Genomic DNA, 24,748 nt, shown 5'->3' with positions numbered 1-24,748 from the left:
ATGAGGCAGTGAGAAGCAAAGGGATGTAAGTGGTAAAATTAAAAATTTGGATATAACTAGTACAAATTGAAGGGGAACCTCTCTTTTGTCTTGGGGCAAGAGATATTACTAGTAGCCCTGATAGGTGCTGCTATACAGCATGATTTAGAAAAAATATTCAATGAAAGCCTACCTAGGATGTTATTTTTAAACTTGTTTTACTTAAAACTTGAAAATGGCCACTTACATCCCTTTGCTTCTCACTACCTCATATCAAGCAAGCATCTATATCTTACTAAAAAGTAAAGTTATTGTAAAAACATATGAGTGTGTATTATAAAAAGGACAGAGGAATCTAAAATCCAAATACATTTTATTCACATCTTTTTTTTTTTTTTAATTTGATAGCATTTATACTTTCACTATGCCACAAATAATTTCCATCAAGTAAAATATATTTTTTCTGTGTGAAATTTTTTTTCAAATATGTAATTTAAAAAAGGGATAAAAGGTTTCTTGCTATTTTTGAAAGACACATTTTTGTTTCATTTTTTTATTAATAATGATTGAACTTATTCAATTTAAATTTTTATTACAAATTTTATTAAAAATACTTTGATGATCTAAAATCGACAGAACATGTCATTACTTGAAATTGATTTAAATAATTCCCATTCAGTCTGTGTGAAAATAGTTTCCAATGTATTGAAAAATGAGCTTAAAATTCAAAATACTTTTAAATTCTTTCATTTACTGAAAGAAGTATCTTTCTGGCCTATACAAATAAAAACTTTTTAACAGTACTGATTAAACATGAAATTCATTCAATTCACTAACCATAAATAACAGTTTAAGTACAATTATTAGACTGACAAAACATAATTATTTAGTTTTCTTGAGTAATAATTAAAGAAAATATGTAACTTAAACAAAGCTTTTATTTGATTGCAAAAAATAGATATGAAAAAAATAAAAACTTTATGTTCAAAACTTAAACTATTATGGTGCGATAAAACCATACAAAAATAACAAACTAATTTAAATATATAACAAGATATACATAATTAATTGAAGTAACAATTTACAATAGGAGTCATAAACTATTATATAAATAAAAATATATAACTACAGTATTTACTTCGATTCATTATCAATGAATATAATTTTGCCTTTGATGTACATAAATGCAGATACTTTTAACATATTTTTCCTCTTCAGGAACTTTTGTATAATGTTTATTTCTAGACAATGTTTTGTTGGAACTTCTTTTGAACAGTATTTGCACATGCCTAAATAGGGTAATTGACAAAATATTACATCAACCCTTTTTTATTAGTCGCATTCCATGTGAATTGGCTATCTTGAAGAATTCACACTGTCATTGTGAGCCTAAAAAAGAAAATTTATTCAGACTTATTGTGATTTATATTGATAATGAATATTTGAATAAAACCTTGAGTTTCATGACACAGACAACATTTTAAGCTATTCAATAAACTCCCAATTATGTAGGGAATAGGGTGGCCATGGTAGGTAAAAACGATGCTAGTGCTTAATAGCAAAAAAAAAAAAAAAAAAAAGTAATAGCTTAAAAGGATCAATAATGCTCGCATACATTTAAACAATAGCTAAAACAAAAACAGTATGTGTAAGAAATGCATGTAAAGCTTTAAAAGGGTCGTTCATTATTGCAAACAGATTACACACATATGGGAGCCAACCGTGCAAGCAGATGATTGTAACAGATCAAGCTTGGATACACAAAAACACACAGGACAGGAGAGAGGAATTTTTCAAGACTGGTCTGGTCACTTGTTTACACATGTAACTGGGATAGATAAAAAATCTGTAAGTAGTGCAGATCTGAAGCACTAAGTAGTGTAGATGTACTGTCCAACTACAGATTGTATGGAATTTTCAAACGTCCAGATAAGACGAATCTATCTGAGTGAGGGGGAAAAGTAAAAATTTAATGCCAGTATTCCGCTCATTTGAATGAGACTCTGCTTCTGCGAAAGCTGGCATCGCTAAAAAATAATAGATTCGTCCATTTCCGGCTGTAAAACGGATGTTTATCTTTCCATCATGGGTGCAAGTATGGTGATGTGTTCAAGACGGAAAATATTTTCAGCCCCCCCTCCCCCGCCCGCATGCGGGCTTAAGTAAAAATTTGTGTATAAATGTTGTAGATTTTAATAATGCCAGTTTTGGAATCTGTGTTTGATTTAAAATTTAATCTTTTAAATTGCAATATTTAAGCGTTTTGGCATCATAATTCCAAAAAACCTAATATCCGGCAATAAGGGGGGGGGGGGTCTGGGGGCTCTCCCCCAGACATTTTTCCAAATTTGAGTCCAAAAAACGCTATGGTAGGCCATTTTGATAAAGTTCCGGGAAAGGAGGGGTTCAGGGACTCTTATATCAATTATTTCAAACTGATAGTCCGAAAATCAAAATATTGGGCAACCTTCAAAAAATATTAGGGAAAGAGGGGGGGGGGGGGAGGCACTCTGGGCTCTCCCCGAAATTGTAGCTTTAAAAACGAAATTGTACTCCATCTTTCATAACGTTTGTACTCCCTTCTGAATGCACTATTAAAGGGATGGAGTTCAGGAACCCTCCTTCGCCAATATTTCGAAATTGAAGTTCAAAAAAAGCAATTTTAGACGATGTTGGATAATGTTACGGGTAAAAGCGTTCGCAGCTCCCCACCATTAGTTTTTTATCGATCGTAAACATTTTTATTGTAGCAATAAAATCGCTTAGGACATGAGATTTTCACTTTTGCAACATAAATCAATTCTGATCGGAAAGTCTACCCAAGGTAGCGCCAACAAGCACAAAAGAAGGAAAGGTGTGGGAAGGGTATGGGCGACTAATGATAATGAACTGGCACCATTCCCCCCACAGTCTTCATTTGAAAAAGAATTCTTTTATAAGATAGCAGGTGGTGAAATTAGCAATAAAAAAAAGCTTCAGTGAAGTAGATATATTTTTTGAACAAGGTACCCTTTCCAATATTCATTAATTTAAAAAAAAGTAATAGGGGAACTGAATCCTAACCCTAGGCAGGGTCCCCGAATCGCATCCCTCTTAAGGCACTCAAATATAGCCTAAAGTGGCGCTTTAAATATTTCAGCATCAAAATATTTTCCCTCTGAGTTCACTACAAATGTCCTAAATTTCAATTTTTAAGGCTTCAGTTCCTATTTTTTTTTGTAGGAATAGTACCCCCTTTACCTATGAACATGACTTTTGACCGCCTAAAAAGTTTTAATACTTTGATTTCGGAAACTTTTTGAAAGAATCTTCCAACACCCTTCCCCTTAAGTCATCCAAACATAGCCCAAAACAAAGCTCTAAAAATTTCAGAAATGGAAATATTTCGGGCTGGGGTGCAGAATAACCCCCCCCCCCCTTCCATTGTGTTTACTAAACGCAGTGTAAGTTTTTGTTTAAGATTTATTTTTCTATTGAGAAAGCAACTCCCCTCCACACATCGCCATAGACAACCCAAAGTTTTAAGATCTCAATTTTGAAAATGTTTCGAGAAAGGCCCCTGAATTCCCTAACTCTTAACTCACTCAAAAATAGCCAAAATAACATTTCAATACTTCAGCACGGAGAAATTTTCGGGGAGAGAGACACTCCCCCCCCCCCAAACTCTTTCCCCTAAGTTCACTAAATTTGACTTCAATTTGCGGTTTCCACTTTTCATTACCGAAGATTTAAGAATTTAAATTATAAATTTATTGAGATAAAGGCTTCCAATTCCCTCTTCTTCAGTCTTCCTAAGATTACCTAAAGCTGAGTTTCGAATACTTCAGCTTTGAATATTTTTTGGGGAAGAGGAACCCCGAACCCAAAGACAGTCTAAAGTTGCGCTTTTAAGACTCCAGTTTCGGAATTTCCCCCAAAGAGAGCCCCCTTCCTCCCTCTTGACATTGCCAAAGACAGCCTAAAAGTTCTAAGACTTCAATTACAAACACTTTCCGGGAGAGGGTCCCAAATGCCCTTTCACTTAAGTCATTTAAGTATAACCTCAAATAGTTTTAATACATCAGCTACAAAACATTTTCATGTTAGAACACCAAAACCTTATATCATAAATTCACCAAAGATTGCCTAAATTAGTGTTTTTAAGACTCCAATTTGATTTTTTTTTAAACTTCCCCCTCCCCACTTTTACATCATTAAAGAGAGCCTAAAACTTTTTGACTTTTAAATTTTTAAGAGTTTTGCAGAGGAGAAATATCAAACCACTCCGAGCTTCAAAAATGGTTTTCAATTAATTTTCGATATTTTATGCTGGAGTCCTTGAGAAGCCCCCCCCCCCCTCTTCTCAGATTGTCCAAAATATAAACGTTTTAAGATCTCAGTATTGTGGGTCAATTTGCGGATTTACCCTCTTTGCAAGAGCAGCGTTTTTTTCACAAACTCGTGCTGCCTTTATTTTTCTCCTTTCCTTTCTCTAACCCTCCCCATATTTCTATTCTAGCGAGTATTAGATTCAATGACATTGAAATTTAGTGATTCCTCAAGTCTTTGTCAAAAATGCAGGAACGGTTGCCCATCGGTGTTTCCAACCAGCTTGAAATTTTTCCTCGATTATTTCCAAAATTCCCAATTTCATTAAAGTATAAAAAATCCCTGAGTTTCCGTTTTACCTGGTATGCGGATGCCCTTTGATGTGGCGAAAACATTTCATCTAGTCAGCAATCACTCTCATTCGGTGGTTCAGATTCAACTCTTAAGACATTTTAAGAGCGTACATAGCTTTCATAAATGCGTGTAAAGTTTGCAAAAAAAAAAAAAAAACACGCGCAAATGAAAAAAGAACGAAAAGATGATCGAAAATAGCATAAGAAAAGGCTAAGTTTTCAATTAGAGCCGATTATTTCGAAAAATCAGGAAGAATAGCGAGCAACTCCTCGGTCTGCAATGCAGTGAGTTTGAAATAACACAGCTATACCTAAAAAAAGACAAACGGCGCGAGTCGAAAAGTCACTCCTCCAAAAGCACGTTGCAAAGAAAACAAGCCCATGGCGGAAAACCGAGAGAATGTCGATGTAAATTCATGGTTATGAACAATCCAGTAATATATTAAAGCATATTTTTCAAACACTCAAATTTTCTTTTTTAAGTAAAAACTTAAAGAAAGTCAGCGAATTTATTTCCGACCCGACCTCCGTCTCGGAAATTTTGTCCAAGACGGAAATCCGTCCTGAGACGGAAGGTCTTGCACCCATGCTTTCCATACAATCCGTGGTCAGACAGAAATCAGGTTTCAAGTAGTTGGGTTTTGATGACCATGAAAGATTATCTGTCATTTTAAGGAAAAGGGAAGAAAGAAATATAAATGTCTAAAAATGGATTTTGCACTTTTTAAGCCAAAATATATGCTTTCATCTTCATTCAGCTAATCATCACCAAAAAAAAAATGTTTTTTTTTTTTTGGTGAGTAAAAAGTAAAAATAGATTTTGCACTTATAAAGTAAAAATAGATTTTGAAAAGGCTTAAAAAGTAAGGGCTTAAAAAGTAAAAATAGATTTTGCACTTTTTAAGCCAAAATATGTGCATTTATCTTCATTCAGCTAATCATCACCAAAAAAAAAAACATTTTTTTTTTTGAAAGTGTGAAAGCAGATAATCGAGAGTTGCTGTACAGCAGATTCTTGATATTTTGAACTTATAGGAAGTTGGGGAAAACTTTGATCAGTACTCAGTAGTTTGATTTATAAAACAGTTCATATTAGGAAAAGAAGGTAGAAGAAAAATTTTTAGTAGACAATTCAACTCCCAGTTTCTTTGTTGAATGGCCACATTGGATATTAATGCAATGCACTTGACAAATCATTTGATAAACATGATCACTTAACATATCACATATACTAAAGTAATTTCAAATAATAGTTAGACAAACTGAATTTCACTGCTGGGAGGAGGAAAAAAGCAATATGTAGGGGAAAAGGGGGCACATGTGATCAGGGTATGTTTTACTAAGATAACGTCAAGCGAAAAATCTCAAAAAATTCTCAAGTAATACCAGTACCAGCCCTACTATTTAACCAAATTTTCAGGCAAGGAGCAAGTTTATGTTTCTGTGGTGACAGCTTCTTTGTTTCAGCAGATGCTGATGTACTTTTATCACTGTCTTCTTCGTGTAAAAACACTTTAAAATAACTAATAAGCTAAATTTAATTATTGCAAACCATTATATGAACATTCACATAAATTTATGCCAATTTTTAAATTTTGTAATTAAATTAAAAATTGTTTATTTTTGAAAATTAGTTCTAAGGTACATGCTGGGGCACTTGTGAATGCAACATGTAGGGGCACATGTGAACAGCTCCCATAGCCTCTCTGCAAATACAAATATTAGTGTAGGCTTATAATAAGTGTTAAAAGAGATATAGAGATTTATAATTATTGTTTTGCTGCAATCAGTTTGGAAATTTATTGTTAATTATTGTTACATAATTACTAATTAATTAATTTTTTTTTACTTTTCTAATTCGTTAATTACTAAATATTTAGATAAAAATTTAGTGGTATATAATATTTACACAAAATATAAAGATAAAATATTTTCCTTTAACTAAAAACAGAAGTTTAGAAAATTATTTTAATTTATCATCATATTCTGTATGAAGCTTAAACATACTATATGACAAGAATATACTTTACATAATAAAATATTCTTTGTATTGTTTAATAGTCATAAGATTTTTTTCTTGTCGATCTATTGATTAGAAAATGCTACGAAACTTTAAAATTGGACAGTGAGCAGAGTTCAATAATTTAGAAAAAAATATTTTCTTAATAACAGCTACTATGCAATTCAAACAGACAATATAGGTTACAAGCCTTTGAATGTAATTAGTATATACGCATATGCTTCATTATAACTATTTTTTTGTTGAAATATGAGTCTCGTCCTGCATTTCTCAATCATGTTCACATGTGCCCCAAGCTTGCTCACATCTACCCCCCTATAGGGACACATGTGAACAATTAAAAACATTTAAAAAAAATAAAGTATAGCAATATTTTTTTTAAAAATCTGAAAAAATTCCATGGCACAAAGAAAAGACTATTCAATCATGGAGACCCTTTTTCTGCGAGAAATTGAAAATATTTTCTGAGAAATTAAGAAATGAAAAAAGAAATGTTCACATGAGCTTCCTTTTCCTTTATACCAATAAATATTGTATATATGTATACCAGTACACTAATGTACATTCAGGGCTGTAGTGGGAAATTTTTTTAGAGGGAATGTACCTTTATATAGGGTAGATATCATGGTTGACAAATTTTTCTCAGGAGTTTAAATTACATATGCCAGCTTTAGCCCTCCGACTGCTAAATTTTCTTAACTAAGTCTCTTCAAAAAATATTTCTATTTTTTTATGAGCAAAAAACAATATAAATTACACACTACTCAATTTACACATATTACTTTAAAATTATGCGCAGTAAGAAAATCTCTGAACAAGGTTTAGGAAACACTTCGAATTTTTTGCACCAAATTGGAGTTTCTTTACAGGTTTTTCTTTGCCTTCTATTTTTTGAGCTACAAACAACACTTTTGGGGAAAACTTATTCTCGTTTGAACAAGGAGGAACATGGTTTACAGAATAAATGAACAGTCAATCTAAAGACTTCCAAAAATGCATTACCGACAGCTGACATAATGACTAAAGGTTTAAAAACTAAGTCATGCACATGGAATTCACGGGAAAAGCAAATTTTGTTGCTTCTACATTGCTTGTTGTATACGTAGTGAGAAGTTTAACTCAAAAAGCAGACATTTATTTTTTTAAGAAGATTTAAAACCAATTTACATTGAATTAGCATTATTTTTACAACACAACACATATTTCCGAGAACAGCCCTCCCTCCCCCCCCAACTGCAACCTTGTGTATACATATATAAATCTAAAAAAAAAGTTTATAATGATAGACATATGTATACAGATATAGATGTAAGTAAAATATTTGCACAAAAAAAATGGGGCCTGGTGTTCACCCTTGGAAATTTTTCAAAATTGTAGCTCAGAAAAATGCAACATTAGACGATCTCCAGTGATGTTAGGGAGAGAGGAGGTCTTGAGTCCCTTCCTCGCAAAATTCATTTGATGAAAAACGTTTTTAATAATCAAATGGAAAATATTTCGTTAGAATAAAACTTGGTTTCACTTTTCTTGAATGTACAAATTTACTGTGAAAAATGAAATATAATATTTCAATGAAAGTTTTATTAAAAAATACATGCTTCGAGGTTATTCTTTCTTTATGTAATTTCCAAAACAAATTTCTAAGTTTACATTTCGTAAAAGGCAAGTTATCTTAACTATTTCACTTTGTCCCACATTCCCCTACTTAGGAACCTTATGACTGTCTTCGTTATTGATACTTACTTGGTGTGAAGTAAAAATGGGCATATTTGTTTGAGTCATGACCATTGGATCCAAAAGTAGGGGTAAAGCAACAGGATTTGATGCCACAGTTTGTGCTAGTGTTGCCACAGGAAGTGTTGCACATCCAGCCATAGAAACGGCACTGCTGTAAAATACTGGAGAAGTTGGAGGGTGGAGAATCACAGAAACAGGAGTCGAGCTTAATTCTGCTTCTTCAACATCACTAGATTTTGATAAACTTACTGGACTAGAAGATACAGGACTAACAATAGCAGTTTCTTGAACTTGATCACAAACCAGATCAGGTTGCTCTGAAAATCAAGTTAAATGTAAACAGCATATACAAAAATGGAATAGTAAATAATAATTAAAATAAACAATTTAAACATTAAAAAAGTGGTTTCACCATTACATAACACTCTGGGTTTCAACCTAATACAAACACCAACATTTTCAATCCTTAAAAAGGAAACAATGCTACAAAATAAACCTAAGACATCAATGTCAGAAATAAAATAAATATTTTTCCTGAATAACAAAATATAATTCAAACATATTTTATGGACAGAAAACTTTTATTTTTCTCCTTTTTAAGGTGTTGCATATTTAATGTATGCACCAGATTTTCTAATTAACGTAAAAATCTGGACAGGTATGGACCAAACCTTTTAATTAATTTCTTTTCCAGCAGGTGATGATATCAGGAGGATCGGAAAGTGATGTTAAATTTTTCAAGCAGATAAGTTTTTATTTTCAATTACAGATGTCATTACCCCAATTATCAACATCCTTTTGCCATCCAGAATGTAAATTTTCAACCTCAGATGTAAACCAACCGATTTTGGAGTAAAATATCAGGAGATGGCATTTTAGGTATTAGCTGACTTTTTAAGTTTCTGACAGTTAGAAAGTGCTACAACGATCAAGAGGGAAATCAGATGGTGGAATGTTAGCTGAGTATATTTCAGTGATTGTCGACAGAGAAAATAGATTTTTTTGCTCCAAAACCAATCCATTTTTATCAATCAGGGAATAAATGTTTTTACATCTTATAACAAAACAAGGGCTGGTAATGAAAGAAATTGCATAAAAACTTGTTGAAAATTTATTTGCTCAAAAAAAAAACCGCATTACTTTCCAGTTCCTCTAAAAGAAGAATGCTGTTTGTTGTTGTATGTTTATAGTGAAGCTATATTCGTTTACCACCATTTGTAGATCTAGTGCATCCCGAAAAGAGCTGTCATTCATTCTTTCATATGATACCTCTCTTAACGGCTAGCCATTACCACAATGCTTTTGACTCTCAGTTTCCTCAACAGATGGAGCCACCTGGGAACTCTTCACTGCAAAACTGCACCAGGAATTTAATTTTGCTGAGAATTTTCAAAGCCAAATGAATACTTACAGGATTGTTTGCATGTTGCATAATCATACAACACAGACGCTGGCAGTTTTCTGCAATTTGAGAAAATGCCGATTGGAGCTGGTTTTGATTCTGCGCCTTTGAATGTAAGAGGTCAACGCATAATTACTACACCACTCTGACAGCCCTGAATAGGAAGGAGCTCTTAGTTCTGAAATTTTATCATTTTGCTTTTCATTTGAATAAATTGTCCAGGCTCAAAACTTTTTTCATCACGTTGAAATCAGAAGAAAGAAATGACCATGGAACTACACATACACCATTATTTGGGAACCCAATTTAAATGCTATTTGCTGTGAGGATAGAATGTACACAAAATGAAATTAATGCTTTCAATGAGGAATGGATTTTTAAATAAACTTACGATGAGAATCATCAACAACTTTGACTTCAGGCACTTGTTGTGGTTGCTCGATGACTTTGGAGACTGATTGCTTAAATAGTTCATCTTTTAAATCAGGAAGAAAACTATTGATTCGATCCCAAGTTATGTGCCACATTTGGCATTTTTCAGAAGTCTTTCCATCTTCTGGGCATTCAAAAACGCCAGCCGTGTCCATTACAAGCAACATATTTTTCAATGACTCAGGTATCGCTTCTGCCTAAAACAAGAAATTAAAATAAATAAGAATTCTATTTGCTAGTTCAAAACATTTAGTAGCAAATATCATTCTCCTCATTAAAACTACTTTGGCTTTGTCATCCTAAATTTATAAAAAACTACTCATAAGAAATAGACCTGAAATCTATCTAATATATAAAAATCTCCTATCATGGTGTTAGTGTTTGAACTCTTCTGAAACAGATTGGCTGATTTTTATAAAAAAAATTATGTGTATTTGGTAGGTATGAGAATAGGTCGTGTGTTAGTGTTTGAACTCTTCTGAAACAGATTGGCTGATTTTTATAAAAAAATTTATGTGTATTTGGTAGGTATGAGAATAGGTCGTAAAGTATATTTTATACCACTAAGTAATCAAAATGTCCCTATCCAGAATTTTTTCTTGAAAATCCGTGTAAAAACCATTGTTGAAATTCAATGTCAAAACCATTGTTGAAATTCATTTGTCAAAACCATTGTTGAAATTCATTGTCAAAACCATTGTTGAAATTAATTGTCAAAACCATTGTTGAAATTCTTTGTAAAAACCATTGTTGAAAATCATTGTAAAAACTATTGTTGAAAATCATTGTAAGAGCTTGCTTAAATTAATTACAAACATTTTATTTGTAAACATAAAGAAGATGGCAAATTTTTTTGTTAAAATCATTGAAAGTTTTCCAACTTTTTGCCGCAGCGTAGCATCATTTTGACATTTTTTTCTGCATTTGTTTTTAATCCCAAAGCAGTGCATTTAAAATTTTGAATGATATAAAAATTTTGTCTAAATGTGTGTTAGATATGTTATGTATTCGTAATGATAATCAATAAGTCGCAAGGCCAACTGATGTCTGTTTGTGACTTAGATTTGGGCCCACCATGGTCTTCCCACGGACAATTATACATGGCATATTCTCACATTGGAAAACGGCAAACCATCGAGCTTATTTGTGTTGGCTTAAAATGGACTGACAAAAATATTGTACACTCAATTGCTCTTTCAAATAAATATTTATTTTTTTTATTTCATTTCATATTTTTGGATAAAAAATATATCATTTTTTTCGCATGAAGTTTAACTGTTAAGAGATTAAACAATAAGTTTATTCATTACGTTAATGAAATGCATTGTACTGAGAAAATAAATGATTGAGAGGGAAAAAAACATTTCTTTTCGGTGATCATCATTTACAGCACTTCATTCCTCTTTCTGTCAAAAAGATCTCATCCCCACAAACTTGAAATACATTCGTTATTTTTTAATTAACAACCAAAATATTCATTAGAAAATATTTATATGGCAGAACAATGTTTGGCGGGTCAGCTAGTGTATATATATATATATATATATATATATATATATATATAATAATAATAATAATAAAAGTGAAAAATATTGAAAAGACCAACCACACCAAGAGCCCATAGATGCGCAACGCAGCAAAACTAAAAAGCCAAGTAAATATAAAATTAAGCAATCAGAATTTCAAATATTAAACAAATTATAAATAATAGTGATGATAAAAAGGAAAAATGAAAACAGCTATTAAGTAGGAATAGATAAAGAGTGAATCCAGAGCTCATCAGCCGTGGAGGATTCATTAATTATGGTCAAAAGACCAAAATTTTTAACTATGAACTTAGCAAGTGGTGCTTTTGCCCATTGTTACTCTATATTGCATGTACTGGAGCTTAAACATTCTCTTCTAGTTCATAGTTAAAAATTTTGGTCTTTTGACCATAATTAATGAATCCTCCACGGCTGATGAGCTCTGGATTCACTCTTTATCTATTCCTACTTAATAGCTGTTTGCATTTTTCCTTTTTATCATCACTTATTATTTATAATTTGTTTAATATTTGAAATTCTGATTGCTTAATTTTATATATATATATATATATATATATATATATATATATATATATATATATATATATATATATATATATATATATGTATGTATGTATATATATATATATATATGTACAGTGGCGGCTCGATGGAGGGGCCAGAGGGGGCCCAGGCCTCCTCACTTTTTTCAGACCCTTAATTTATAACTTTTTATTTATTTTCCCTTTTTTTTGTTGTGCGCATATGCTTGAAATAATAATTATAAAAAAAATTGTATCGTATTTGTCTAGATATATCCGCAGATTATCTGTTAAAACAGTTTTAAATTAATGAGGTGCGGATTATACGCTGCCGCGGATTATCTGTGTGTGTTTTCCCCCTCAACACCAACGCATTGAACCTCAATATTGGTAGCACGTTTCGCCGTTATTACAGCATGAGACCGTTCTCCTATCTATATGTTGTTTACTTTACAAAGCTGGAATGTTCTTACACGATTCAGGCTATATAAAATTTAACAACATACAGTAAAGAAAGAAGCCTTCATTTGCAGAAGATTAGACTGTTTGCTCCTTTCTTGACTCTTTGTCTTCAAGTAATTAAAGTACTATAATAACAATTTAGAGAGGAAATAATTATTTTTAAGATTTTTTTTTATATTAGTTTTGAATATGCTTTAAAAGTTATTACTTCTTTGGGTTTTTAATTTAGTTGCTAAAATTGTATTTCAAATCAAAACTTATTTATTTTTTTTGCATAGTATTATCTGTGGATCGTAAGAAGATTTTTTTTTCTTTTGGCCGATTTTAAGACTTCAATTTTGAAAAATATTCTAGGAGAGAGCTCCAGAACCCCTTCCCATAAAAATCTTCAAACTTTGTCTACAATTGCATTTTTTGGAACTGTAATTCGGAAAAATTGGAGGGGGAGGACAAATTGATTTGATCGTTGAGAGTCTTGGAGATGCATCCCTTACACAAATGTCAATAAATATGGCCTATTACCACATTATAAGGCTCCAATTTCCACACATTTCCGAGGAGTCCCACTTGTACTGTTCTTTCCCCTAACATCACCAAAGACTGTCTAAAATTGCGCTTTAATAACTACAAGTACCGCCTGCCTTGTCTAGTGGTCAGAGAAGTCTGACTGTGACAGGAATGTTCCGGGTGCAAATCCCGGCTCGGGCATGGACGTACTTTCTCTCTCCTGTCCTTGTCCTTTCTTTGCGTGAATGTGTTGTTGTGCTGTGAATGGTTGTCTACCCTATAAATGGCTTCTTATGGCATGTGTGTACTGCAAAACTCGGACTTCACACCAAATTACGGTATAATTGGAAAAATGAAGCAGTGCACCCCAAATTGCTAGCCTAGTGGCACACGTCGACAACAACAAAAACTACAAGTTTCTAAATTGAGATTTGATGAGCAAATTAAATCAATCAAATTGATGAGATTTTTTTTCCTGTTATGCTCCCTCTTTTAAAAATTATTTTCTAGTTGCACCACTGTTGTGTTTTGTGTTGTATGTACGTGTGTGCATATATTGTTATGAGATTATATTTTTTATTCAAAAAATGTCTTCCCATTATCACAAAGAAATTATTGCTTGTTTTAAATTACTGCTCATGTAGTTTTAAAGAAAGTGTCCCAACTCATCAATAATTTGAAGAAAATAAAAAAAAATGCGATTTTTTTTTTCTTTGTCTGCGTAAAAATTCTGAATCTGGCCCCATGGGCGCCGGCAAATTCACACGCAGAAGGGTACACCAGCATGTAAGTGGATATTTTTTTATAACTAGTTTTTTAATTAATCAATTATTTTTGTTCATTTAGTTTACCTATTTTTGTTTTATTTATTTTAAAGCGAATACTGAGATGCATTTTTGTCTTTGTTAAAATTTATTAATTTATAATTTTTACATATTTCTCTGATCACATATATATTACTACATTGATATATTAAATAATATTACTATTAAAATATTAGATTAAAATTGCTTTTTAAAATTTATTTATTCATTTTGAAAAGTCAGGGGGTGGAAGTGCCTCCCTTGCAGCACCGGTAAGGGGGTAGAAACCTCTCATGGGAGCTCTACTTATGCAAGTTCATATTAATTAATAATTATTTACTATACATAAAAAATTAGCCTTTGAGAAAAATCACTGAAAATTATGAGCATTATAAACAAGAGCCTGTATCTAGTCAGTGTCTGATTGTTGTGAATAACACCCAAGTGAAAAGCCAGTGGTGTTTGTATGCTCACGTAAAGATAATTTCAAAGTTTCTTAGAGACTGATGTTATTTTCGCAAACTAAGAGTAATCACAAAATTAACTTGAAAAAAATTGCATACATTTTTTTTATTCTTATTATTTTCAAAAATTTTTATTTCATTACTGCTATTTATTAGTACTATTTAAAATAATTTTTTATCATAGCTATGTAAAAATCTTTCAGTATTGGTCAATTCTTTCAGACTGCTTCTGGTCCACCAAACCAATGGTTGAAAATCCCTGAATTAAATGATGATGTAACACAAAATAAACATTTGTCTTCAAAGTAAAATTAGGAAATGAATACATGTTCAGAACAAAGAAAAAAAAAACTTAAGTTTGGTCAAAAATAAACAAGTCATATTTTTTGAAAACATTGATTTTAAAATGCTTGTTACTGCAAGTTGTCAGCATATTATTGTATTTCTTCCTTTGCATCGTTAACTTATTTAACAAAGTTTTTACAGTGCAGAGCGGGGTACCAGTTATTCATTTAATTCATTTTATTGGTTAAACTGAAATTATTACCAATAAATCACTTCCATCAGCATGCATATACTTGTCCATGAATTCAAGAATAGTCAGCCACAAAGCCATAAATGTTGGTAAAGTTAGTAAAGGACTAAGATGTTGAAGAAAAACCTGCAAAAGTAAAAAGACACATATAATTAACCTGAATGTCAATAAAGACATACATGTATATAATATTGATTCTTAAAATATGTTAGAAGCTGAAGTAATCAAAACACAAAATAAACTTCTGCACAATACATATCATAGTACAAATAGATGCATTTAAAAATAAGGGTAGATATAATAGGTAAATAAGCCAGTATAAATTAACAGAAATTCAATACGGAGACAGCTGTTTTAAGGCATCTAAAAGCTTCTTCATAACTGACAATAAGAAAGGCAATAATTACCAATAAGAAAGCAAACCATTGCAAAATAAGTATTTCTCATTGATTTGCAGTCCTTTGCAGATTATCCTTCAAATTTATGTTTCTTAAAGTAGGGTGCAAAATATGAGGACAAATCAAAAAGTCTTTGCACCTATTTTTTTTTAAAGCCAAAATATGGCTGTGAATGCAAAGTGAACATATACATTCCCAGGAGTGACCGTTCCTTGAACCATACCAGCCGTATCTGTCTTTTACTCTGATGAGCGGAGCTGCTATCAGTTACTTAAGATGATGATTGTTCTTTAGATGTCCACAGCTTACGAGCAGCATAGTGTTATTTGTTTTGTATAAAGCAAGGGAAGCCCATAGCAATTCACAGGGAAATGCTCCTGCAGCCTAGACCTTGCCCCTGGTGATTTTTATGATTTCGGTCCACTGAAGTAGTTTCTGGCAGAACAGAAGACAAGAGTGCAGTCCGACGGTGGTTCCACAGGCAGCCGGAAGAATTCTATGACAGGGGAATCTCTAATTTAGTGCTGAGATAGGACAAATGTCTGAATCGGTGTGGTGACTATGTGGAGAAATAATAAAAGTTACGTAGTAGGCTATGTATAATTGTAAATTCTTGTATGTACCTGTTTTTGGCAAAAAGACTTTTCAATTTGCCCTCGTAGAATAGATTTATTTAACATTTTTTATGAATGTGAAAAAACTAGTTAAGTGGATCTAAACTTTTGTCTCACTCAAATATTCATCCATCAAAAATTATGCCAAATAATGCACCACTCCACTTGGAGTGGTGCATTACACTCCGAACATTCATATAAAAGTGGAGTGGAAACCTCCACTTTTATATGAATGTTCGGATATACTTTCTATCAGCATTCTGTTTTACTTAGGATAGTGGTGCCTAACCTTTTTTTACGTGAGGGATGTACCTGTTATTAAAATGAGCTTTGCAGGCCAGAATCCATATAAAATATTAAATTTTTTTTCTTGACAACAAGGAAAAACACCAAAAGGGGAGGAAAAGTGCGAACCAAATTATTATTACTACTTGCTTTGCGTTATTAATACAAAGTTTCCATCTGTTTTTAGTCATCAACTTCTGTTTGTTAGGTACCAAATTTGAAACAATCATTCTAAAACCAAATGAAAATAATCAGTCGTTTTGGAATGTTGCAGAACCTAGAACAGTATAACTTCAATTCAACGATACCCGTTTTAGCGATTTCATAATTTAATGATACATTTCACTGGTCCAGGTTTAGCTGCATTGAAAGTATATACCCCTCAATTTAATAATGACTTTTTTAGACCTTTGGTCATCGTTAAATCGGAGTTGTACTGTATTTGGATAGTAACATTGAACACAGTAGTGGATTTGGGGGGAAGGGCAGGTACCCCCCCCCCAAAGGAAAAATTAATTTAACTATTTCATTTTTTTTTTAAATTGACTTCTTAGCACAACATGAAACTAGTATGTTGTGGCCATCACGAAACTTTCTTCTATATTTTTCTTTTTTTTTTCTGATCCCTCCCCATGCTTGACGAGGAAGCAATATTCCCAACAAAAACAAAATTACACATGCAAAAACTTGACGACCATCCCAATGTCTGAATTATTACAAAAGCAAAGCAAAGAGCGAAAATTGAAAGTTATTTTAAAAGCCTTGCTTGAATTAATTATAAATATTTTAATTGTTAACAAACGCAAGATGGCAACAGTTAAAAATTTCAAATCATCGCGATTTTCTGGTTATTTTCCAACAGTTAAAATCACGCGAAATACGCAGACGACAGTCTATTACAATTTATTTTTCTTATTGTTGCATTTATAAAGCTATTTTTATTCATACAAAAAAAAAGCCCCCCATGGAGCAATTGGTGCCAAAATTGAACCAATGCCTGTTTACATATGGATTGACATTTATTCCAAATTTCATCCAGAAGGTAGCATTACTTCTTGAGATACGGCACTCACAATTAAAAAAAAAGAACGTTCGATTGTGAGACCCCCTTTTCAGCTATTGACACCAAAATAGTCAGCACTTATACCCTCTAGGGGCTACTTGTCGATAAATTTTTGTTTGATTCCGTTCATTATTTCTTGAGATACAGCAGTCACAATTGACGACAAAAAACGTTCTATAGCTCAACCCCCATTTGAGTTATTGACACCAAAATTGAATCAGCACCTGTTCCTGCTAATGGCAACATATGGACCAAATATTTTTGATTCCGACAGTTATTTCCTGAGGAATAGCAAGCACACGTAACTCAAAAAACGTCCCATTGCTCCACCCCCCTTGGAGGAATTCGCGCCTAAAACCAATGGGCACAAGTTCACATAGGGGCACATATGTGTACCAAATTTCGTTCAATTTCATGCGGTAGTTTTTGCTGTAGAGCGGCCACAATAAACTGGTCACACACAGACGTGACACACACACACATACAGACACACAGACAGACATTTTCCAAAACTAGTCGAAATGGACTCAGCACACCTCAAAACGTTCGAATCCTTCGAAATTCAAAAATTTGCACGAATCCAATATTTTCTTCTATATATTAGATATAGAAGAAAATAAAAATATTTTAGTTATTTAAAAGGAACAGAAAATACACAAATCTTATTTAAATTTCTGAGACCAGAGCGGCAAATAGTCAGAGACCAGAGCAGCAGTTTAACAGACTGGTTTTGAACTCAAACTCGAAGGAACATAATACTGCCATTCGTCTATTAATTCTTCTTTGATGGAATCAGTAACTGATATTTTAAAAAAATGCTTTAGGATGTGCCTAGAAAAGTCATTTCAATCCAAGTAGCTATTTGCAAAATAAAACTTTTTTTTCAGCTTATAAAAAATGCAAATTGAAGTAAATCACATGACAGTTTCTTGGCAAAACCATAATATTAATTGAAACGGCATGTAGTGTTTAAATTTTTAAGAACAAATCAGCAACTGCTTTGAAATAATTTCACGAAGAAGTAGCTTCATAATTCTTCAACAAAATCTATATATTATAAAGCTATAATTTTCTGATTTCCATAATATTTTGTAGTTAAAATATAAATTCATTTAAAAACTTAAATGAGGTATGGGTTTATTTAATAACATTGTCCTCATGTCATAATTATTATAAAAATGTCCCTAATGAAAACCACTCATTATACAGCATCTCGGTGAAATTATATGGCGTTTAGTGTTTGATTGTCTTGAAATGCTACAGATATTTTATTTCCACATTCAAAGTAGAAAAGTGCATAGTATTTTTGTATTTAAAAGTATATTAATTGGCCTTAAGGGATCCTGAAAAAAAAAAAAAGAAAAAAAAAGAAAAAAAAAACATTTGAAAAATGGTCATGAAAACTTTGTTATGAAAAATTGAATTACAAGAGGGGTTGAGCTTTTCAATTTCTTGGGCCCCCTCCAAAAATTATTTCTATATCCGTCCTTGATTGAACATAACAGCAGGGCACATGAAACAGCTTGGCGAGCCGCAAGTAGGGCATCACTGACTAAGAAGATAAGACATAGTTTGGGATAAAAAACTTGTTTTGCTCTATTATTCCCTATAGTCTATTGTTTCAATTTAAGATCACTCTGTATATCATGTATATGAAGAAAAAATTTACAGGCATAATTCTTTTAAAAATTACAAAAAATAACTTACTTTGCACAATAAAGTTGCACCACGCATACGAGTTTCTTCCATTCCTAGAGGATCATTTGGACTGATATTCTCCAGGAGCTTAGCTAGTAGAGGAAATAATACCTGTTGTAATGATAAAAATGCACTATTAAATTACACATGTGTTTTTTTTAAAGTGAGTTCTACACATTTTGCTTCAATTTCAATAAAACAAACCTTATTGAAACATGATTCCCACTCTAACGGACTTAGTGTTTGAAGATCATGAACTAAAAGGGCTCGAGGCAAGAGTGTTAAAGCTGATGTTCTTATTGCACGTCTGGAATCACAACACAATCGAGCAATGCCTAGAAATGAAAAAAGAAAGTTTTCTTTAAAATGTAACAGCAGTCAACCCTGGAGAATGAAAAATTGTTTGATCTCTTGTGTACAACATTAAAAAAATAATAATAGTCCTCCTTTTAATGCAAATACAGTAATTTGAGGATTAAGCATTTAAAAAACTTAAATTTTCAGAAGCAACCGTTCTGTTGATGTGGTACTTAAAATAAGTTTACTTTTTCATTGCATCAGTTTTAGCCCAACTTTTTAAACTAAGCGTTAAAGAAATAAGTAATGACACAATTACAAATTATCAAACCACTAATTAAAAACTTTAATTGCAGTGAAAGCCCGAAAATGTGAAAAATGCAGGAAATGCTAATTTCCACCATTCACAAAGTTTTGAGTAAATTGCAGCTCGTATTCAAGAAAAGAATAATGTAAGGAAGCAAAAATGACCAGGGATTGATCCAGGATTTATTCCTAGGGTTTGCATTTTGTGAAAAGTAAAATATTTTTGTGAACTTTCTTTACTTTTGTAAAAAAGAAATTTTTACTAATTTGCCTTTTTTTCCTGGCAAAGTGTAATATCAAAGCACTTTTAGTCGTCATGCTTTATTAAGAAGGGCCTAACGAGTATAATAAGAGCAAATAATATAATGTATAAAATAAGGCGCTTGAAATTCTTAGATTTAATCAAAGATCTTAAATAGTGATACATTCAAACAAATTTTAATTAACGAGTATCTGCTACATATAGTAAATGGGGTCGCTTTTACCATGTCAAAATTTGTGGAGGGGCTGCAAAGCGGACCTAATTTCGGCCTGGATTAACCCCTGATGACAAACCGGTGCTTTATTGATGATATAGCAGAATAAAAGCACTATTTAACAAAAACTGTATTCGAAAAAAGAACCCTTTACAAAAGTCACAATCGCAAAATTTTCTTACACAAAAATGAACATTGCACATTTAGGATTGCAAACATGTCTATACATTTTCATTTTCTATCTTAGCAAGAATTTCTTTTATCTAAAACAGGCAAAATGTCCACAATTTTTCTCTAAAAATGGAGGATCGTTTAAACACATTTCTGGTTTTTCCCTAATTTCTATAAAGTAGGGGGATCAACCCAACCGCTAGTATGTACGGTTATTTTTTTTAATTAATTCTATCCCTTTAATATGCTTTTCTAATGTGAATATGCTACCCTGATACACCGTGGTTGAATAAATCATTGTTTTCAATCCTTTTGTTTCTGAGCAATAACATTTTTTAAAAACTTCTTTTAATTTTTTTTTTTTTGGGGGGGAGGGGGGTGCAGCGGTTTTGCATTTACCAAAAACAAGAAAATCGTCCGTCAAGGTATAACGGGAGAGAATTGCTCCTTCTTTGAGCGAAGCAATTGTCTGTTTGGCGATATTTCGATCGATGAAATTTGAATCCCAACTCCAGTGGATGAACCCTAAACTCCAGTAGATAACATTCATTGTTGACCACTTTTTTGTTTCTTAATTCTCCTAAAATAAGTCTTACCAGTCATTGGTACAGATGTTCACGACCTGGTGGCAGCCTGACCCCTGGGTTTGACAGACAAGAACAAACAACTCTTGCTCATTTTTGTAGTGGACATCTTAAAACTTTAAAATTTTCGGAAGGGTCGAAGACCTTTCAGACTTGTTCCAAGTGTTCCGTTGAACAGGCCTCGCCTGATCATATACTGCCGTGCCTGGGGCTCTCCAGGAGGGATTTGACTGAAGACTTAGTGACGGTGCTGGATTTCTTGAGGGTAAACAAACTCATGGACCTGGTCTAGCTCTGCTGACCATGGGGGAATGCAACAACAACAAGTCTTACCAGTAAAACAGTTAAGGTAACGGATCCAGATCAGTCTTGTCAAAATAAAGACTTTCCCTGAATGTCAAACATTACCAAAAATATTATCAAATCATCATGCCGTGGCTCCAGTTTCATTGTTGGTGATGTCACGAGTGTTAGTTGATCAGTGAATTTGCCAATTATATATATGAGGATTAGTTATACTTTGTCTATAGTATAACAACGTGTAACTACAAAAAATAGAGCTTTTTTTGCAATAAAAAGAAAACTTTGCAATGCTGAACTGAAAATGAAAAATAAATGTTGCTAAGACAGAAATATCAAATTTACTAACTAAAATATTGCTATAGTACTCCCATGACAAGATGGCACGCGTCAATCATGTGCAATCTAAGCAAAGACCATTCCATAACCTTAAAATTGGTTTAGGGAAGGAAGAAAGGACGTTTTAGAAAAAAGATTTCAGGAAGGTCTACTTTTCCCGGCTGGCTGCTATATCATAATATGGAAAATATTTGCTACAAGAAAAGTCAACGGACATGGGTCATTTAAAAGGTCATTCACAAAACAAATTTTATGAAAATGTTTTAACAAGCTTTTGTAAAAACAAATTATACAAGCAAGTATAGTGATATATATTTCTGAGAGTTAAATTCTAAGACACTATCCTTTTTTATTAATTGTAATCTATTAAGTATTTTTTTCATTTTTAATATATCATAATACTGTCTGACGTTGTTTGACATTCGAATCTGCAAGCAGGTAATTAAGACGATTCTACCTCCATAAGGAGGTAAAGGAAATATTTGAGGGACATGGTTTGTTCCATGTAAATGTGGCTCTGCTTAATTTAGAAACTAACACATCTGTAACAACAGACTGTCATCCCTATAAACTAATAGATGCTTTGGGTTTAACCCCTAAACCAGATGTTCACCTTTCCGTCTCATTAGAGGTCAGACAATAGATAATCTTGTAAAAAAGCAGTCGAAAACTTTGTACTGTAGAGTAAGTAAAATGTCATAACCTGCATAGTACAAATAAAAGCATTTAAAAGAGAGTTAAAAACTCAGCAAAGTTGTTTCGGAGCTATCAAGAGCCCCTTCATCAGGGCATAAAAAAAGATGAATGAATGGTTCATCAATGCAAACCAAACGACAAAAATTTCATCGTTTATTTTAAGTTTATGCAGTCTCTTAGGGCAAATCAAGATCAATCAACTGAAAATAGAAAAAGTAGATATTTATGGTACATTTTTAATTGTTTTATTTTCCACTATACCCTCATGCTAAACTGCTATGATATGAGTTACGTTAGAGTGAAACACACCTTGTAAAAGTGGGCACCAGCAATCACTCCACAAATTTGTTTTCTCTTTATTTCCATCAACATCTTTACTACTTTCCGTACCATTGCAAATTGAAGCTGCTCGTGTGTGAAGAGTATGCATCAAGTCTAAAAGCTGCAAAAAAGAACAGAAAAAATATCTTCAGATGAATGAATTTAAAATAGATAAAAACATACCCTAAAACAATCAAAATAACAAATAGAAAAAAAAAATCAAATAATTTAACCCTATAGACTGAGTTAGCGATTCATTTATTATGTTCCTTAAAGAATTGCTTCACTTTAAACCTATTACATTGCAAAAGAAATGGTTTGAAAAATATTTTTTAAACCTTAGCAGGAAGGGAAAAAAAGAAAAATGTAAACTTAAAAAAAGCTAGTTTTATAAGCCACAAGTACCTACATAAATATCACTTTCATTTATAATATGGGGATAGTATTGGAAAAGAAGTAATAAAAGGTAGATAAAAGATAAGTCTTGAGATAACTAACCTGCAATGAAACTTGTTGATAAGCAGGAGCAAATTCATCAGATTTATCTTCATCATCAGCTTCATAACCTTCTCCAAGTCTTAATGACTGAGGACGAGATAGTCTCCTTTCTTCTTTCCTTTTTGGAACACTTTTTGATACTTTCTTTTCTTTGTGAAGGCGGACTTTTGATTTCCTATCAAATGAGTTACCTGACGGACAACAAAAGTACATTCAACCATTATCAAAAAAAGAAAATAAATTCATCTATTCTACATCAAAGGAAATAGCTGTTTGAATGGACACTTCAAAACTAAAATTACAATGTGACATTTTAACTGCCATTAAATGTTTCCTGATGCCCTATAATGCAACACAAAGGTGTTTTTTTTTTTTTTTTTTTGTGAGAATGCCATAACTTCTTCAATACTTTATCAAATTTCATGAGTAAGCAAAATTTACCTCCATTAGCACTGGCTTCAACAAAGGTTCTAATGCAGTGAACACAGCTCTCAAAATTTTCGGTAGTAATGTGAGCAGCATCTCTGACTAAAAATGCCAAGGATTCACAGGACTTCAAAAATGCAATTGGATCATGGGCCAACAGCTCTCGATGAAGTACAATGTTATATTGATTCACAGGTAAGGGTTGAATGCTCTCAATTTCACCATTTTTATTCACCTGATAAGAGCAAAAAACAATACAAAATAAACAGAAATAAATCAAAAATAAAATACAGATATACACAATAGTATTTCAAAATTCTGTGCCCCAGAGCCAGATTATCGTAAGTTACATAATCACTACTTAACAGGAGAGCGAAAAAATGATTGCTTGGTGCATACAAGGGACTGAACTTGCGCTCTTTTAACACTGATAAATTATTACAAATGATTTTTAGAATTATGTTCATATGGTTCGATGCAGAATAAAATTCTATATACAATGCACTAATAAAGGGAAAAATCACAATTTTCGGACTTGAGTTTGCCTGGCTATGAGGTACAGAATTTTTGCAGAAATTGAAGTTCTCTAAAGAAATTTTATTCTATTTTTTTAACTATAGTGTTCATGCAGATAAACATGCAAGAGTTATTTCAAAAGTATTGTACTAAACATTTAAACACCAATATGTATATTTAGTTAAAAATGTCTCTTTACAAGCCTTCAATGCAATAATTCTTCTTTTCAATAATAGAATCCCAGCGACATGCAAGTTTTTCAATTCCGGCTATTATACCATTTCTGTTTATCAAGATTTTCTGTCTATTAAAACGAGGCAGATGAAAATTTGCCCTGAAGAAATGGCTAGATCCCTGGCATGGAAAGAATCTACCACATCTCTCTCTTCCTACGGAGTTCCAAATGTTCCGAGCAGTTAAGAGTTGTTGGAGAAGAGAAGAAACAAATGAAAATCGAAGTTGAGAATGATAGGATGAAAAAATGTAAGAGTGGAATGGAGTATTGCTTAACTACTGAACAGACTTTCTTACACAATTGAGAGAAACTATGCAAGAATTTTGATTTTCATCTGATCGACCTTTCTACTGCCAAGATCAAATCCAGTCATCAGATGAACAGAGGCGGCACTATCAGATAGAATTGAAAAGTGTCTGAGACATTGAGACCCCATCATTTTAAAGAAGCAGTAC

At 32.4% G+C, this 24,748-nt stretch overlaps 1 protein-coding gene across 1 annotated transcript in view; it reads right to left on the bottom strand.

Moving 5' to 3' along the window:
• Positions 1 to 336: 336 nt before the first annotated feature.
• The window catches only part of LOC129229328 (Golgi-specific brefeldin A-resistance guanine nucleotide exchange factor 1-like), an 86,409-nt gene continuing 61,997 nt past the window's right edge, over positions 337 to 24,748 (bottom strand). The window contains exons 26-34 of the mRNA XM_054863620.1: positions 23,558 to 23,777; positions 23,117 to 23,307; positions 22,607 to 22,739; positions 19,333 to 19,463; positions 19,138 to 19,239; positions 15,083 to 15,196; positions 10,191 to 10,428; positions 8,404 to 8,714; positions 337 to 1,368 (exon numbers count right to left, since the gene is read on the bottom strand). Coding sequence (XP_054719595.1) covers positions 1,336 to 1,368; positions 8,404 to 8,714; positions 10,191 to 10,428; positions 15,083 to 15,196; positions 19,138 to 19,239; positions 19,333 to 19,463; positions 22,607 to 22,739; positions 23,117 to 23,307; positions 23,558 to 23,777 — 1,473 coding nt within the window. The 3' untranslated portion in view covers positions 337 to 1,335. The remainder of the gene's footprint in view (positions 1,369 to 8,403; positions 8,715 to 10,190; positions 10,429 to 15,082; positions 15,197 to 19,137; positions 19,240 to 19,332; positions 19,464 to 22,606; positions 22,740 to 23,116; positions 23,308 to 23,557; positions 23,778 to 24,748) is intronic.

The sequence above is a fragment of the Uloborus diversus genome, chromosome 9 (assembly GCF_026930045.1).
Source record: "Uloborus diversus isolate 005 chromosome 9, Udiv.v.3.1, whole genome shotgun sequence".
Lineage (NCBI taxonomy): Eukaryota > Metazoa > Arthropoda > Arachnida > Araneae > Uloboridae > Uloborus > Uloborus diversus.
This window is presented reverse-complemented; position numbering and strand designations above follow the sequence as displayed.